General features: G+C 35.0%; 2 protein-coding genes across 2 annotated transcripts in view; one reads left to right on the forward strand and one right to left on the reverse strand.

Annotated features, from left to right (window-relative positions):
* Positions 1-10,852, reverse strand: part of LOC122005768 (epimerase family protein SDR39U1 homolog, chloroplastic-like) — a 35,062-nt gene extending 24,210 nt beyond the window's left edge. Inside the window, exons 1-4 of the mRNA XM_042560963.1 lie at positions 10,494-10,852; positions 10,346-10,405; positions 9,919-9,994; positions 8,884-8,943 (exon numbers count right to left, since the gene is read on the reverse strand). Of these exons, the coding sequence (XP_042416897.1) occupies positions 8,884-8,943; positions 9,919-9,994; positions 10,346-10,405; positions 10,494-10,580 (283 nt within the window). The 5' untranslated portion in view covers positions 10,581-10,852. The remainder of the gene's footprint in view (positions 1-8,883; positions 8,944-9,918; positions 9,995-10,345; positions 10,406-10,493) is intronic.
* Positions 10,853-18,301: 7,449 nt separating this feature from the next.
* On the forward strand, positions 18,302-18,940 carry LOC122003762 (isoleucine--tRNA ligase, cytoplasmic-like). The gene is made up of 3 exons (XM_042558789.1): positions 18,302-18,412; positions 18,490-18,581; positions 18,667-18,940. Exons 1-3 carry the CDS (start codon positions 18,376-18,378, stop codon positions 18,775-18,777), a joined length of 240 nt encoding a protein of 79 aa, XP_042414723.1. The 5' UTR covers positions 18,302-18,375; the 3' UTR covers positions 18,778-18,940.
* The last annotated feature ends 260 nt before the right edge of the window (positions 18,941-19,200 follow it).

Here is a 19,200-nt window from a genome sequence, read left to right on the forward strand (position 1 = left end):
GTATTCTATGTAAGACATAACAAGCTGTTAAAATCTCCAAGGATCAACCACAACTCACTTGTGCCATCACTATCCTCTATAGTGCCTCCTTAAGGGTCTTCTACCAACTATGTTGAACCTTCCATACACCAAAGTAACCAAAATAGATAAGTGTGATATTTTTCAGGTTACTTTGAAATGCACAAACTACCCGTGACACTCCAAGACCTCCAAATTAACCTTTTGCTAGTCCCAAATGATCAGTATCCTACTTCTTGACATCCCCAAAGTGTTGTGTTCAAATTGTAGGTGTTGAAATTTGTGTCTATGCAGCCGTTGGTACGCATCATCAGTTAACTTGGTTTACAACAATCCTAAAACACCCAACCCATGCTTCTGAAGGAGATGCTCCACCCTCTTCTACTTCAGGGCTGGATCTTCCATGCTCCTATCTTCATTGTGTAGATGACGATCTGTGTCGTCCACAGCCAATCTTCCTCTCCTTAATCCTCCATAACCCTTCTTGCTTATGAGACTAGTTTGCTACCATCGTGCCAACTTGTGTGTCTACTCCAAATTTACTCTGGCCTACATGAGTGCATATAGATTCATGTTTGTTTATTTTGCTGCTTGCAACACTTCCTATCATCTTTTGGATGCTTTGGATCTTTGGCACATCCGATTCCACTGATTTCTGCTTTCTAGTGTCTGAAATCTATGATTTGTAGTGTGTGCCAATTGTTTCAAATATCTGTTTCATTGTTGACCGAGACCTTGTCTGCACCCTTGTCAAAGGTCCACTATCTTGCTTTCGTGTGTTACAAACCTCATTTGTGGTATTTGTGTGCATATCACCTCCCTTAGTTGACCCTATCTGCTCCTCTATCAGAGTTGCTATAGTCTCCTCTGGCACAACATTCTCATTGGTCTCCTGTATAGCTTGACCCATCTCCAGCTCGATAGATCTGCACCACCTGCTCGAACAGAGGCACTTCCTCCTTTGGCGAATGGGAGTCAGAAAGCAGCATAGGAAGATGAGAATGTGTCAACACACAAAGATGTTGCCTGATAAGGGTGAGTTAGAGTCAAGGACTCAGGAGCGGAGGGCCAATGCCTTAGGTTGAACCTCCCTCTAACAAAATAAAATAGGGAAAGACTAGGGCTAGTGACCATATGTAGTCCTTTCTATCCATATATATAATTTATAATATTATATTTAGGCCCTTGTATTGTGTGTTATTTACAAATAGATCCTCATAATTATATTAAGTCCTCAACACCCATGAGTTACATTAAATAGAATGTTTGAGAGAAAGTTTAAGTATGCTCCTCTTAAATTGTCACTATTTATTTGTAAGATTAAAGACTACTAAGAATTGAAGGCATATAAACTTTGCAATGCACGGCACCAAAGTTGAAAATTTTGAATCATGCCAAAGTTTCGATTTATGGCCGGAATAATATGATTTTGATATTGTATCATGTCATGCCAATACAATTTCGGTACTATTTATAAGTATTTCGGAATAGTTTTGATGTGGTCAACCGAGTTAAGTTAGGTCTTGATGCTTTGTGTCTAGAACTTAGGAACACAAGAAGTCGCATAGAAGATGCAACGAGCGAGAAGAATGACACGGAAAACGAGTCAACGAGCTCGATGCATCCGAGGGACAAGGAGCTGCGGAAGAGTACACCGGTAGAGCGAGAATGACACGTGTGGAGTGTCTGAGGGACGAGAAACCGGGGAATAATCAAGGAGAAGGCGGGAGTTGGGTTCGGGTAAGCTCAACTCTGGACAATCGAAACTTCAGCCAAACAAGCTCGAGGAAAAGAATGGTTAATGCTGATATTGACCATTCAGATGAGCAATGCTAGATGCACCTCAAATGTTTTGAGGTGCCTCAGATGTTCAACTAAGCTTCTGCCGCAAAAAGGACTAGAGGCGCCTCCGATGGACTAGAGGCGCCTCGGATAAATAGTAGCTGAGACGCCTTTAGCTGATATGAGGCACCTCCAATGAACAGTAGCGGTTAGGCAGCCATTGGGCAGCCGTTGTGACGAGGATAATATTTTATCAACATGGAAGCGCCCTAAGTATCTTTGAAGACACCTCTAATGCCACGTCAGCAATTGTAACTTTTGTCTAGAGGGCTATAAATAACTCCCTAGAGCTAGGAGTTTGATACACAACTTGTAATCATTTTCAATACTTGTTTCTAAGCTTTCAAATTTTGTAAGAAACTACTCCACCTTCACAAAGGAGATCTTTTAGTAAGTTTTTCAACTACCTTGGATTAACAACCACCGAGGTTGTAACCAAGTAAAAACTCAAGCCTCTTATTTCTTTCATACTATTTATTTTGTTTGTTTAATTAATTGTGTGTCCTTACTAAGCCAGAAGCAAGAGAAGGTTCTAACTTTTATTTGAGAGCTATTCATCGCCCTCTAGCCGGTCCACTCGATCCAACAATTGGTATCAAAGCCCGAAAGCCTTAGAAGGACTAACCGCCGACTAAAGCAACAAGACGATAGTCGTATCAAGCATTCACCCATCAAAGTTCGAGGGGAAGTTCGCACTTTGGAAGCATTGTATGGAGGTATTCTTCAAAACTAACTTTAAAATTCTTCTAATAATTAAGTATGATTTTGAAGCACCTAGGGATGAAAACGGAGAAGGAAAAGAAGAGCTACAATGGAACAAAAAATAGCAAGCCGACTGCAAAGTAGAATTCCATCTACTAACCGTATTACTGTCTCAAGAAGTCAACCGAATAGACGTCTACAATTCAACCAAAGAATTTTGGGAGAAGTTCATAAAGCTGCACGATGGGACCTTGGAGGCTAAACTGACAAGACGGGACCTGCTCCGAAATCAACTAATCAACCTCCAGATGGAAGAAGGAGAAAAGGTGGCTCAACTGCATGCAAAGATCAAGGAACTGATCATCGAACTCAATAACCTCAGAGAAACGATAATGAATCGGAATTCATTAAGGTATGCTTTAAATGTATTTATGAGAACTCCGAAATGGACATCTATAGTAGACTTCTACTATATCTCCAAGGACCTCGAGGTAAGTACGTTAGAAAATTTATTTTCGACTTTCGTACTTTACGAATCTCAACGTGCAAGTCATAAAGACATAGAAAAGTCAAACAACAACATCGTCTTAAAAGCAAAAAAGGTCGAACCGGATTCAGAGTCATCCCTTAACAAGGATCAGGAGGCTTACATAGTAAGAAAATTTAAAACGTTTTTTAAATCTAACAATTTTGATAAGACACATGCCAAGAAGCATCTATGGAGCAGAAGAAAAATAAGGTGCTACAACTGCGATAAAGGGCACATCAAAGACAACTGTCCAAAACTAAAAAACAAAAAAAAAAAGAAAAAGGGAAAGGGTCAAGAAGGTCAAAACAAAAGAATCTACAAGCAACGTGGAGCAAGTTGTCGTTATCTGAGTCCAAGACAGAACAACACGCCGGACTAGCACTAATGGCTAGTCACCGAGAAGACGACGAAACCACCTCGGAAGAAAACAACGACAAAGGCGGAGCATCCACCTATGAGTCCAACACAATAAGTGAGGTACATCTCTTACCTTTCGACCAATTGTATGAATCCATTAAAATGCTAAACAGGTCATTATGTAAAACTAGAACCAAATATATAAATGCAAAGAAAGATTATGCATGCCTACAAGAAAATTTTGATAAACTGAAAGTTCAAAATGGAAAATTAAAAAATCAAGTAGAAATGATCAAAAAGAATTTTGCATGCTCAAATTCAAATGTTTTAAGAATTTCAAATGTTAGATATAATGGTGGACTTAATTAGTATGTTAAAAATCATAGGGATCAAATTGTAAAAATATCAAAAAAATGACATACCTAGAAAATTCTTGATAAATCCAATAGGCAAAAATCTATATTGAATTCCAAAATCATGTTTAGCCTATTAATTTTTCTTTGATTTGCATGTCAGAAATTAATTTACTTTAATTGTTAACATTATTGAAAAATGTTTTTTGAATACTTTCTCTACGATTTTCCATAAGTTTAAATTTTATGTGATAATCAAAAATGTTATATATTAGCAAAAATATTTTCAAATTTTTTTGACCGGTTAATAATTTTCTAAAAAATTTTAACCCAAAAATGAAATTTTAAAATTAAAATTTTTTCGGAGAATAATTTTCAAAAATCTGATTTTTAGGCAAATGACTGTTATATTTTGACTGTTCATAAAAATTAGCAAGATTTTTTTTGGAATCAAAAATAATTTTTAAATATTTAATTTCAAAAATACTTATTTCTATAAAGAAAATATTGTTGTCATGCAAAGTAAATTTATTTTCTCGTGAAATTTTTTATAGTCAGATTGATTATATTTAAACCTAGACAAAAATTTTAAAAATTACTTGGCCAATAAATAATTTTTTATGGATTTTTTAACGAAAATTGAATTTTTAAATTTAAAATTTTTTCAAAGATAAATCTTGACAAAACTAATTTTTTTGGTGAGTATCTGTTATATCTTACATAGTCAAAAAAAATTTGCAAGTTGTTTTGCCGTAGAAATCTATTTTTATTAATTTATTTTCAAAAATAACTATTAACGTATAAAAATATTCATTTTTGATAGAAGAAAAATAGTGTTTTTCATGGAAAATTTTTCTATGCTCAGATTGGTTCTACTTGACATTGACAAAAAAATTCACGATTTTTCAAAAAAAAAAATCAAATTATTTTTTACAAATATGAGGTTTAATTCTTAAAACTTATTTTATTTGTAAAATAATTTTTGAACAACCCCTAGAAAAGTTTTCAAATTTTTTTCTCTGTATGTTTTCGTTAAGCTTATCTCTTTTTATGTGATCAAAGGGGAAGAAATTATGGGGGTTAATAGGGTTGTAAACAAGGCAAGCCGAGTCGAGCTTTGAGGTGTTCAAGTTTGTTTGATAAGATAACCGAGCCGAGCCGAACCGAGCTTAAAATGAACCAAGCTTTTGAAATGAGTGTTCAAGCTTGGCTTGGTTTATTTTTTATGAGCCTGAGCTTGTTTGAAGCTTGGCTTGAGCTTGGTTCGTTTAGATGTTATCAAGCTCTCAATTCAAGTTTGGCTTGAGCTTGGTTCGAGCTTGGCTTGAGCTTGGTTTGAGCTTGATTCGTTTAGATGTTATCAAACTCTCAATTCAAACTTGTTTGATTGTTTAAAACTTTTAATTGTTTGATTGGTTATTAAGATTGATAATTTAAATTTTTTTTTTTTTTATTATTTATTTAGAATATTGAAAAGAGTTTTATTAATTAATATGGTTTATGAACATTGTTCACAAACATTGTTCACGAACGTTAACAAGCTGAACACATATGTGTTCAAGTTTGTTTGTTTAGCTTAATGAATTGTTCAAGGTTGTTTGTTTAATTAATCTTATGTATAGTGAACGAACATAAACAAGCTCTTACCAAGACGAACACCAAGCTTGTTCACGAACGCTTGGTTCATTTACAGCCCTAGGGATTAAGGGGGAGATTGCAATATTTGTTTGTACTTAATTTCCATATTTATGTTAAAAGGGCAGCCCGGTGCACGAAGCTCCCGCCATGCGGGGTTCCAGGGAAGGATCCATTGTACGCAGCCTTACCCTACTTTTTGCAAGAGGCTGTTTCCAGGATTCGAACCCGTGACCTTTTGGTCACATGGCAACAACTTTATCGTTGCGCCAAGACTCCCCTTCAATTTCCATATTTATGTTATGATTGTAAAATCTTTTTTAAAATAATAAATTCTGGTTTGTTTTCCCTAACATTAACTCGGGTTGATGCACAACAAAAAGAGGAAATTATAAGTACCCCGGGATAATTTTGATGTCGTAATTAAGTTAGGTCTTATGAGTGTCTGATGTCTTGTATCTAAGTGTACAGGAACTTAGGAACACAATAAGTTAAGCAGAAGACTCAGCAAACGAGAAAGATGGCACGGGAAGTGAGTCGACGGGCTCGGTGCATCCGAGGGACGAGGAAAGAAGAGTACACCGGTGGAGCGAGAAGGACGCGCGCAGAGCGTCCGAGGGACAAGAAACCGTGGAGGAAGTCTGCTCGAGGAGAAGACCAGATTTGGATTCAGGTGAGTTCAACTCTGAACATCCAAAGCATCACCTAAGCGAGCGTAAGGAAAAGAATAGTCAATATTGAGATTGATCATTCAGATAAATAGTGCTAGAGGCGCCTCGGATGTTCAGCTGAGCTTCTGTCGCAAAAAGGACCAAAGGGACCTCCGATGGATTGGAGGCGCCTAGAATGAACAGTAGCCAAGGCGCCTCCCATGAACAGTAGCGATTTTGCAGCCATTGTGACGAGGATAATGTTTTATATACATGGAGGCGCCCTGAATATCTTTGGAGGCACCTCCAATACCACGTCAGCAACCGTAACTTTTGCCCAGAGGGTTATAAATAACTCCCTGGAGCTAGGAGTTCAATGCACAACTTATAATCATTTTTAATACTTGTTTCTGAGCTTTTAAAGTTTGTAAGAGGCTATTATGCATTTACGAAAGAGATCTTTTAGTGAGTTTTTCAACTGCATTGGATTAACAAACACCCAGATTGAAACCCAGTAAAAACTCTAGCCTCTTATTTATTTCATGTTATTTTGTTTTGTTTAATTAATTGTGTGTCCTTGCTAAGCTAGAAGCAAGAGAAGGTTCTAACTTTTATTTCAGGGCTATTCGTCCCATCTAGCCGGTCCACCTGTTCCAACACTATTAATTAAAAAAATTATTAATATTTGATTGTTATAGATACTTACTATTGAGTAACATTAGATATGTTGAATATTGAGTTCAAGTTTTGATATTATCTCATGAAATACTTCATGCTTATTGAGTAAAAGTCTTAGGATAAAATTAATTTAATTTATAGTAATATATTTTATAAGATTAGAAATTATATTATATTTAATTTTCCTAAGAATCTATTTCCTCCGTCTTTATAAGGTTATTTTTTTCACAAATGAAGGGAAAAAAATTAACCATCCCTTAAAAGTTTTTTATTTTTCTTATTTATTTCGTAGACGGATGAAGGAGGAAAAAATTAACAAATTTTTTTCTCTCTGTTTACCCTCTGGATCAATGAAGGAGAGAAAATAATTAATGATGTAGGAGGAAAAAAATAAAGATAAAGGAGCGAAAAATTACCGAAAGGGAAAGGAATCAAATAGGAATTGAAATTATTGTTTAAAAAAAAAAAAAAACTCCACAACCTCGTAAAGGTTATCACCTTCAACAAATCAAAAAATCTCGATCCAAAATCTTAACCTTCAGAAATGGTTACGGTTCATAGTGTGAAACCACCAATTACGTTTCAATTCACAACAGTTCAAAATTATTATTTATATTTTATTTTAAAAAATATATTTATAAATGTGGAAAAATTAAAAACAAAGGCATGAACTTAGTTTAGTTGTCTATCAATCAACTTAGGGTATAGAGGAATTAAAGCAACGTAGTTTGTTAGTTCCTTCAATATCAAAATCTTCTACTTCGTCTTCTGAAAGTTGCATTTTTTTTTTAACTTTCGTCCGATTTCCAAGTAGTAGTTGAGCTTCCAAAAAGTTGGGAACCAAAGTAGATCAAGAAGAATATTATACTAAACCCTGAACCATCTTCGTTTTTTAATACCAATGGCTTTTTTTTTTATCTAACATTAACATTACTATATTATAGTCTTCACTCTATATATAATTTTATTTTTGAACAAATTATATCCCTTGGCAAATTTATTATTGGATATATCATACAATAATAGTCTCTATACATTCGATGGTGAATGGATGAAAAGATAGAATATGACCAATGACTAACCTATTAAAAGAGTTAAATGAGATTAATAAATTTAATGAGTTAAAGATAGAATAGTCCCACATTAGAAAATTCAAATCAAACTGGTTGAAAATTTGACTTCAATAGAAAGGTAGAATAATCTCATATTGAAAAATTTAAAACAAATGAGTTAATTTATATTGAACTACACCATTAATATCACTAAAATATTATAAATATTATTAAATGGAAAGCTTTCATTGAAAAAATTTAAAATAAAATTAAAAAATTAAGAGTTTTTTAAATAAATATCAGTGAATCAGCAATTGAATCGACGGTTCAAACCGCCGGTTCACGAGTTCACTTGCGGTCCGACCCTTAACCGGCTCATTTAGAGACGAGTCGGTTACGAATCGAGCTAGTTGAACTATGTCAATGGGTAAGCAACCCATTGAACTAGGTCAACGGGCCTGTTGACCCGGTTTCGATTCCAATCCAGGTTCGATTTCGACCAAACAGTGGTCAGGTCTAACCCATGTCATGCCGATCGACAGGTAGAACGGTAAATCGGCACGGCTCGGTATTGTATACCATGCATGGCACTAAAACACACAATATTAGGATGAAAAAATTGTCCAAAGAATTATTACTTCAATGTAGTTGTGAATGTGAGATTTACTAGGATACAAATACAAACCAAATACTAGTTTTAGCTTTGTGAATTTAGAATGCAACAATCAAGAATATTTTAGGACTTACAATGTTCAAAAAGCTAAAAAATAATGTAAAGCAGGAAGAAGCCACATTAAGCAACAATATGTAGTCAAGATCTAATCTATTCAAGTGCTAGTACTTGCAGATTCATCCCGGAAGTCCAAGAGATAAAAGAGAAGTAAAAGAAAACTAATAGATAATTGAACAAACAACTGTATATGGTGCCCTTTAAATGAAGCTCAAACTGGAATGTGCAACAAACTATCTCAAGCATTTGTCAACCAGAAATTAAAAACTTCAGGGTCAGTTCAGGTTTCTACTTCAGATTTCAACTTGGACAAAGGAAATATACATTACCTTCTTACCCGGAAAAACTAATTGTGCCTTTGCCCTGGATCGTGTCAGAACACAAACTTTGTGATTGTCTGCATAAAGATCGCAAATTATACTTAAGTTTCTTCATATAATACCTATATTTGTTTACATATCCATTGCTAGAAATAAATGTTTTGGAGCATTGTGGTTTGTAGAGCATTGGTTTAGCATCTTAGCCTCTTGTGTATGATTCACTTCAAACTTAAGGAATCTAATAACCTAATGCAAGACAAAATAAATCACATTTTCATAACAGGGTTATTCAGAAGGTTAACTCCTTTAACTGCAATTCACAATATTTCTAAAATGTTATTTTCTTGGACTGAGAAAAGACTGAATTTGTACAAAATACTTCATCGTAATACAACATTAAGAAAATAGTCCATATACAACAAAAAAAGAAAAAGAAAATCTCAAGAAAAAGAATATCAAACTGAACCAGCAGGGAAAAAAAGTGACTCGTCAAATTTACCATATTTGATTGACACAGTCATGTAATGATTTTCTGAACTACAATACTGCAATGCGAATTCAAATAATAGTACAATATGACTTGTCTATCGCTGCACCGGGCTCTCTTCAACATGGAAAAGAAACTTTTCTGACAGAAATTTTATAGTTTTTCCTGTAAATAATTTAAAATGATTGTTCCATTTTGATCAAAAACATGCAAGTCCAGTATAGCAGTGACAAACAGGTATTCCCTTGAGATATGCAACTAAATCTGTCAAGTGTAATTTAGGAAATTCCCTTAAAATGTCACGCTAATAATATATTCAAAGTTTTTCTTGAACATTACATCTGATGTAGGTTTTTCTTTTAGAGCAGAGGCCTGCTAATATTAGCAGTGACTATTGGGTATGTGACTGCTTCCCATCTGCTAATAAAGAGCGACATCTCTAGTGAAGTGGTTTTTTCAGTGAATAGTAAGACTCAATGACATTATCATTCATATCAACATAAATGTAGAAAAATCATATTCATAAATGTTAACACTTTAAGTATACTAAGCCAGAGGTCAAAACCTGAAAGTAACTTTTGGACCAATCTTCGACCAATAAAGCCAGTAGCTCCCGTAATTGACACTCTCATCCCGTTGTCCTGTGAAATTAAACAGATGAAAAACATGAGAACAAATCAAAATTTAATTAAGTCAAAGAAGAGTAATCTATGATCAGAAGCCAAATCTACAGGAGGCCCAAGTTTAGAAATTGGTAGATTGACATTGCACGTCCTTCCAATCCCCAAAGAGGATCAAGCTAATTAGAAACAGCTTACTTCAACTAGAGGAGCCCAGAGACATAAAGCAAACAAGAAAAAAAAAAGAAAAATATAAAACTACAATTTGTGTGAATCATGTATTCGTGTGAAGTATGTGTGGTAAATAGTTCCATAGAGACAAAGTATAACCCAAAATAAGATGAGAAGGGCAGTAAAAAGGGGAGAAACAACCTTTGATTCAGAATGGCTGGTAGAAAGACAAAAGACTCTGCATTTTTTGAAATTGCGCTGCTGCAGTCACACAGGCATTTTTAATAATAATAAGAGAAAGGACAAAGAGAAGGAAAGCGAGCAAATAGGAGCCCGCGGAGATGCTCACTGGGGGGAAAAGCGGGTGAGGGAAGGGTAGGAGGGAAGGGGCGATTGCGGAGGTGGCTCGAGAGAGCGTCGCCCAGCTCAATTCCATTGTGGTAGTCGGAGAAGGAGGATGTGAGATGGAGGAACGGGATGTGATGGAAGGGAACCGGATGGCAGGGCACAGGAAAGCGGATAAAGAAAGAAGAAAGAAAGAGAGAAAGAATGCTGAGGAAGCGATGAGTTGCCTGTGGTGGCTACGCGGCCACAGCTCGACGCCACTTGTGGAAACCCGCTTGCCCTACCAATTCGCATCCGTGCCTACAACTCGGCGGCCTTTTGTGGCGGACAAAGTCTCTGGACACCGTCAAGAAATTTGGCATTGCTTCATTGATAAATATTCAGCTAAGTCCCATGATTTTATTTAAGACCGTTTAGGATAAGTATTCTCATCAGTCTTTGTCACAGAATAATCAAAGTAGTTAGACCTTCTAATAATTAGTCAGACATCTGATATTCGAATTGCAGTATAGTAATTTTTTCCAAGTGGGATAACAAAAAAAAATTAGTTATTTGAATGAGCTCGAATACTTTATGATTTATCCTATGTCCTATAACAAATTTCTATGAGACTGAATTAATTATCTCTAAGATTATAGGACAGATTTTCTGGATCACTTTTTACGATTTAGGGGATGGTCCCTTGGCATGAATTGATGAAATGAATGATCCACATTCATAAAATAGGTGGGGACTATTCATCTCCACCAATCTATATCAAAAGATCATCCCCTGGACCGCAAATGGGTTGCTAAAATTAATCCGTTTGAAAAACCGAATATCAGAATTGAAGAAAAAAAATCTCATTTTAATTTTTTTTTAATCAAAAGGCTCTCGTCTGTCTCCTATAAAATTAGATGATCATCCTCAAATGTATTATTCAACCGGTATTATTTTTTAAGAGATTGGTTTTAACTTTCTCACAACAAAATTTAAATTTATATTTAATCTGTTTACAAATATTCCTATTCTAGTAGTTACCATCTTAACTACTATAAATATAGATTTAGATTTGATCTGCTTATCTAATATTTATGTTATAATAAATATAAAATCATAATTATTACAATTCAAGTTTATTATATTCATCCATATTCATATTCATATTCATATTCATATTCATATTGTAACAGTTGCAAACCGATTCAAGATTTACAGCTAAATGGACCTTCACACACGTTAGATGTAGGTTTTGACAGATTTGAATACTTACCATTTACTTGTAGGTTTATTTACACAAATTTGCACGAAGAGTTCCATTCACGGATTCACCTAAGTTCTGTTCGAAAAGCAGAAGAACTATGAGGTGTATGTCAATTTACACATTCCAAAAATTGATGAAGAAAGTGTTATGATACGTTCTTTTATCCAAGCTATAATAGGAATCTTGAGTTCATAATAGTAAACTGAGTTGTGTGTACCATCATTTGCATAATTAACTAGGTAAATTTACACCTTCCTTGAGCAACCTAATACTCAGGATGTGAAATTGGTCCCTATTCTAAGTTGGCATATCACATGTATTCAAAGATCTCAGACTAAAAGGTGACCTTCCAAGCTAGGTTGGTATGACGACAGCTTTAGGATTCTATAAGAAAACATCATCGGCTAGGTTAAGTGCATGCCTAATTCCCGAGCTCTCTACACAAGCACAATTACTCGAGCTCCCTACTCCAAACTCAGTTCTCTGAACCCTCTACTCTGAACTTAATTCCCCAAGCCCTCTAATCGAAACTTAGTTCTCCTAGCTCTCTGCTCTTACTCAATTTCCAAAGCTCACATTCTCTCAACCACACTATAGGTTTACTCAACACCATTATTATTGCTTACTCGATTATTGACCACAAGTGGGCATGACCCATGATTATTATATGGTCTCCTCATGATTATCATTTCTATAATTAATGGTTAGTAAGGGCTAAACGATTGACATTAATGGAGGCAGCTAGAATTAGCATTCATTGAGTCGAAATTAATAACTAAAATGGCTGAACTTTCTTTAATTTCCTAGAGATCATGGTCACGATTCTAGAGGTTTCTCTAAACTTGTATCTATAAATATTCAAGTATATTTGTCATTTAGAAAGGCTAATCTCCTTAGTTTTCAAGTAATAATATGTAGTAGAAGGAATTAAAGTTAAGATAAAATGTAGCGGAAATAAATAATATAACGTGACTTAATGTGATTTAGAACTCCTAAGTTCTTACTCTATGATCTATCCATTCATTATGCGAATCACCCTCAAATATATATCATTATTTTTCTCCTTTCTAAAAAGCTCTTAGAGGTGGAGAAATCCTTATAAATTAGTAAATTAATAAATAAAGAAACTAACAGCTCAAAGGACTGATGAAGCAAACAATAATGATACTAAGCTGTTTGATATATGTTGAAAAACTTGAGCACATGAAGCTTGAGAGTTGATGTAATTATGAATGAATTCAAAATTTTGAGATGTCCTTGTCAAGCCTTCTTATTGTCCTTTTCGATCAACCAAATCCCTCTCATTCAGTCGCCTAAACAATAGTTTATTCATGCTTAATCTTTGTTACTTATCCTTTTTCAGTTGAAGCCATTTTCTGGTCAATAGGAGATGCTTCATATCAACTTCTCCATCTAGATATTTATGTGTATGTCCAATTAAATAAGTATTTAATGGTTTATTTTCAACAAAAATATATCAACTAAAAGCAAATATGGACTCTCATAGTCTCAAGATATCCATAATGAGACATTATAGAGCATGTAGGTCCAATAAACAATGTTGGGCATGCTGATGCCTATATGCAGTAGAAAATAACCAATTCTCACACAGATGCTACACGCAATTAGGACCCCCCATTTGCACCAAGAATAAGACCAAAATGAATGGTTTCATTTTACCTTTAAAAAGAGCTAATAATACATTCAAGCCTTAACAACAACAATACAAACGTAGCAAAAATTGACATATAGCCTATATGAACTTATAGACCTTTAAAATTGACAAAATGCTATAAAGAATTTGAGGAAGATGAGATAGTAGAAAGGTGAATTTCTGTTTAAGATAACCATGGAATTTGAGCAACGCAGCATATTATTGTGGCATATCAAGGACATGCAGTTCGAAATGTATTTTTATTTTTAATTTTCCAGAAGACACTTTCAACCACAGATACATCTTCCTTTCAAATACCTCTTGATTTCTAAGTTACTATGGTCAGTGCCAAATAATTCATATAAAAATAATAATATTTTATAATTACTCTCTCCTTCCCCGTTCTTGAGGGCTTGCAGATTCAAGAACTTTAGGATGTGTTTAGTTCGGGGTTATTTTTGATAACTTTGGTTATCCATCCAAGGTTATCAACCAAAACCTTGTTTGGTTTTGGTAATTGATGATTCCTAAGTTATGATACATGCCTGACACATCAACAATTTGGGCATATAGCCCGGAATCAGAAAATCCCATAAAACTGGGGTTTTCCTTGATCCCCTGGTTAACCAAAAATTTAAGACAATATTACCCTTCGTTATTTACCCTTTGAGGCAAAAGAAATCTTATAGATTTATCAAATTTCAATCTACCCCTCGAATATAATCAAACCCTCCCGATTCTCCTCTCGCGAACACTCACAGAAACCCGCCGCTCCTCCTCTAGCGAACATGCACGGAAACCCTAGCCTTTCACCGCTCCTCCTCTCGCGAACAGCATGAAAACCCTAGCCTTTCGCCTCTCCTCCTCTCGCGAACACGCACGAGCTTTTCCCTCTCGCGGCGACCTAGCGCTGGTTCTCCGCGACGATCCTCCCTCTCGCGCACACGAAGCTCAGGCCTTCTAGCGGCGTTTCTCTGCGACGATCCTCCCTCTCGTGCACACGCAACATTCCTCGCTCTCGCGACGATCTAGCGGCTTCCCCCTTTCAAACCGTCCCATTCGTGAACATCCCCACTCAGCTTCTTGGAAAAGGTATGATCTTATACAGTGTTAGCGATTGCTGCATCATGATTTGGTCAATTTGAACTGATCTTATACACTGCTAGAACTGATCAACTTTGATTTGGTCAATTTGTCATCCCATAGTTTGTCATCTATGGGTTGCCCTTTTGTTTTAGGTTCTGTTTAATTTTTGTTTTGTTCTTGATATTTAGTTGTTGTTTAGTTTTTATTTAACTCTTGTTTAGATCTTGTCGGTTAGGTCTTGTTGTTTAGTTGTTGCTGTTTAGTTGCTGTTTAGTACTTATTTTGTGTTGTTTAGTTCTTGTTTAGTTTTTGTTTGGTTCTTGCAACTTGTAAGTTGAACCTACAAATTCTCTTTCAACTATTTAGTTTTTGCTGTAACTTGTTGTTTACAATTTGAAATTTTCTACCATGCTAATTTATTATTTGGTTCATTGGCCTATTTACATGATAGGTTGATATGACTCAGTTAGCAGTAAGACAGGAGATGAAAATGATTTCTGTACTTATTATGCGCATGAAGATGATGGAAAGCAAGTTATTTATGCTCTTATCGTTGGCAATGGTCTTAGCTATTAAGAGGAGGAGTGCTAGATTGAGGAGGAGCATATCATATGCTTATCATGCATTGTCTAGATATAATATTAGGTCTATAAACATAAATGAGATGGCTTTTCATAGTGATCACAATGTGTTGATAACTGTAGGATGGATAGAAGGTCTTTAAGCAAACTTTGTTATTTGCTAACGACGCGTGGGAAATTGAAAGGAAATAGAAATATGCCAATTAATGAACTTGTAATATCTTTTCTTCACATTATTGCACAAAATGTGAAGAATAGGGTCCTAAAACGGCAAACAGCTAGATCCGGCGAGACAATTAGTAGGCAATTTCATTTAGTTTTGAACTCTATTCTGCAGTTACACAACATTTTGCTTAAGAAGCCAGAACCAATCCCAGAAAATTGCACGGATGACAGGTGGAAATGGTTCAAGGTACAAGTATATGATTTCTATACATTTTTTTATTAATCAATTTAATGTACGTAATAAAATAAATTGATTTTATAATACTTCTTTGAGTGTAGGGTTGTTTGGGAGCATTAGATGGGACTTATATTAATGTCAATGTGCCAGCAAATGATAAACCTAGGTATCGAACCAGAAAAGGTGAAATTGCAACCAATGTCTTAGGTGTATGCACACCGAGCATGCAATTTAGCTATGTCCTACCGGGTTGGGAAGGATCTGCGGCAGATGGTAGAGTCTTAAGGGATGCTATTAGTAGGAGGAATGACTTGAAGATTCCTCAAGGTAATTAAGTTGTAATTATTGTAAAATAATAGTCACTGGTAATATATTTAACAAATATTTGGTTTATATATCTGATTTATATATATATATATATATATATATATATATATATAATACTTGTTCACTCATAATATATATATAGGTTGTTATTATTTGTGTGATGCTGGATACACAAATGGGGAAGATTTTTTGGCACCATATAGAGGTCAAAGGTACCACTTGACTGAATGGAGGCAAGGTTACCAACCAGCGACAGCCAAAGAATACTTTAACATGAAGCATTCTCAAGCAAGAAATTGCATTGAGAGGTGTTTTGGCATTTTGAAAGCTAGATGGGCTATATTGAGAGATAAGTCATTTTATTCTGTGAAGACTCAATGTAAGATTATTTTTGTTTGTTGTATTCTCCATAATTTCATAAGGTATGAAATGACAATTGATCCGATAGAGACTAAGCTTGATGTCCTTGATTCAAATAAAAGTGGTGGTGGTGATGATGATGATGATGATGATGATGATGATGATCTGATTAGGCATTGTGAGACCAGTTCTGTTTGGACTGAATGGAGAGACAAGCTTGCAGATGATATGTTCACGAGCTGGCGGTCATCAATTAATTAAATTTAATGTTCTTTCTTGAAATTTAGGTTTCATTTCCATGTACTGAACTTTTTAATTATGTTGTATTTGGGTTTATTATCCATTTGAATCATTTGAACAATATGATTATTTCTGCATTTTGTGTATTATTCATTTGAACAATTTGATTATGATTTGTGCAAGAACAATGTGTTATTTGAATAGTTTAATTTCAGTTTTCAATAGAAGGAAAGAGCCAAAAGATGCTAAATGTAGTTGAAAACGTAGAAAGTTCAATGTCACCGAAGATCAAAAGAAAAACTTAAAGTACCAAACGCTTATGGACAAAACAAGAGGATGCTGCATTAGTTGATTGCCTTGTTGAGTTGAGTAAAGATTCAGCTTGGAAGAGCGAGAATGGTTTTCGAACTGGGTACTTGGTGCATTTGGAGAAACTCATGGCTGCTAAATTGCCATCAAGTAGTTTGAAGGCTACTCCTCATATTGAGTCAAGATACAAGCTACTAAAGAGACAGTTTCATGCTATCACCGAGATGTTGAATCATAGTAGTGGATTTGGGTGGAACGATGTTAAGAAGTGTATTATTACAACAAAAGATGTCTTTGATGATTGGGTTAAGGTAACTTTTTCTATTTTGTGTATTTCCATTTCTTTGATAACTGTGGGGTTTTTTTTTTGCTAATGATATGTTTTTAATTTAGAGTCATCCAGCTGCTATTGGGTTAAGGAACAAAGAGTTCCCCCACCTTGATGACTTGATGTTTGTGTGGGGGAAAGATCATGCCACAGGAGCTAATGCAGAAACCCCTGCTGATGCAGTAAAAGAGATAAATTTATGCGATGAAGAGGTCGACACATCCAATGCAGAAATATTTGCTGAATGTTACAAAGGTGAAGAGTCTAATGATGCCAACCAAGCAATAAGGAAATCTGAGACTCTTGATTCATTAATTTATCCATCAAACAAGAAGCCAACCACTAGAAAGAGAAAAGGAAAGGCTGATGATGCTTTAGATGACTTGGTGGGAGAGATTCACAAGTATGTTATTGTTGTTACTGAGGCTAATGAGGAGATGAAGGGAATTTCCACATACTTCAAGAAACAAACCGAGAGTGGTGATAGAAAAATGAAGATATATGATGAGCTAATAGAACTTTCTGAATTCTCTGAGCAAGAAATTATGGATGTCGGAGAGCATATTCTCAAGGATGAACACAAGATTGATAATTTCTTTGCATTGCCAAAGGCATTTAGGAGAAATTATGTGATAAAGCAGCTCAATGAGATCCATTCAAAATGAATTAAATATTTGAATTAGGTTCTTGGTACTTATGTTTTGATATACTTTGGATTGAACTTGAATGTATCTTTTTATTTGGATTGAACTTGGATATATCTTTTTGTTTGGATTAAACTTGGATGAATCTTTTTTTGTATTGAACTTGAATGTTATTGGATTGAACTTTAATCAGCTTAATGTGTTGGGTCTACCTTGGCTGTTGCCAACTTTGTGCATCCATGTGACAAATCCTTCTTCAATGTTATTGCTGACTTTCACATTCCTTAAAAGTTGAAATTGATGAAAAATAGTCCAACCAAACAGGATCTCAGTTGCTACTGAGTCTATCTATCATGTTCTTTCACATTCCTTATAAGGGCTTCAGTGCCTATTGCTATATTTCCCCTTTGCTCATGTTATTTTCCCTTTCTGATTGACTGTTGTACTTTGCCCTCATGATCCTATTACTTGCAGGTGATTTTCTGTCTGGAGGAGTTTCAGGTATGTGCCATTATATTTCTAATAGTTGATAGCTTTTATGCTCCTTGTTGTTAAAGTCCCTCAGTTTTAGCAATGGGCTCCATATTACAATATAGGTTAACTTGGCAATTTTCTCTACTTTTGTTCTATAATTTGTTGCAGGTCTTGCTATCACGCGATGAACAACTACCTAGTGTCTCATTCATTGTTAGCATAGCAAAGCTTGCTCTGATGTTTGATACCGGAGCTATTGTTGCATTATATTCAGGTTTTACACTGGAGTTATGATTTTGTTATACAACATGTCAAATCTTGATATTTGATCATCTGCATTTTATTCCTCAGGTGATAAGAAGCTTGCTGAAAGTTTACAGACATATTTGTTGTCAAGAGATCTTTCGAATTTGAAATTAGAGTTTCAAAGAGGAAATGGGAAGGTATCCATCCTAATTTAATGTTCATCGGTATTGGGTGCATATAAATTGTGGTTTGAAAGTTGTTGAATTTACAACTTCCTTGCAGATTAAGGTAGATTGTTTTGAGAATCAGCTACCAGTTGAGTTGGAGTTAGAAAAGCATGTCTTTCTCAGTGCAGCAGATTACTACTCGAGAAACAATGAACTGATGGACTAAATGTCAGATTATTTGGCTTGTATTTCCCTCGATTCTTCCCTCACAGTTCCTGCAATTGATTCCTTCCTGAAGATTTTACAACTCATTTCGCTTGAGCAACATTCATATTGGTACTTCAACAATTTAATTTATAAACCATATGTAATCACTTGCTACACGTGTGTGATATTGAAAGTTTGTGTAGAGTCTGATAAATGCATAATTAGAAAGACAGACAAATCAAATTTGGTGTATTCTTAAAATTTTGGTTAATTTAATTTAATGATTTTCTGTAATACATCTTTGCAGTGTTCTTAATTTCAGCAGTTGAACAACTTTTTCTTCTTATTATGTGTCATCTGCGTTGAGAACGGGATTTGGTAACGTTGTCTAATATGCAGTTTTATTCAATCAGGAAACAGATCTTTGCTGTTCGGATGAGGT

Source organism: Zingiber officinale, chromosome 7B (assembly GCF_018446385.1).
Source record: "Zingiber officinale cultivar Zhangliang chromosome 7B, Zo_v1.1, whole genome shotgun sequence".
NCBI classification, from domain to species: Eukaryota; Viridiplantae; Streptophyta; class Magnoliopsida; order Zingiberales; family Zingiberaceae; genus Zingiber; species Zingiber officinale.

What these genes read in the sequence shown, in the direction of transcription:
- LOC122003762 (XM_042558789.1), top strand. Translation starts at nt 18,376, where the DNA reads ATGTTTGATACCGGAGCTATTGTTGCATTATATTCAG. An exon ending in TATTGTTGCATTATATTCAG is followed by an intron (nt 18,413 to 18,489) that starts GTTTTACACTGG and finishes TTTATTCCTCAG; the next exon opens with GTGATAAGAAGCTTGCTGAA. An exon ending in TTCAAAGAGGAAATGGGAAG is followed by an intron (nt 18,582 to 18,666) that starts GTATCCATCCTA and finishes ACTTCCTTGCAG; the next exon opens with ATTAAGGTAGATTGTTTTGA.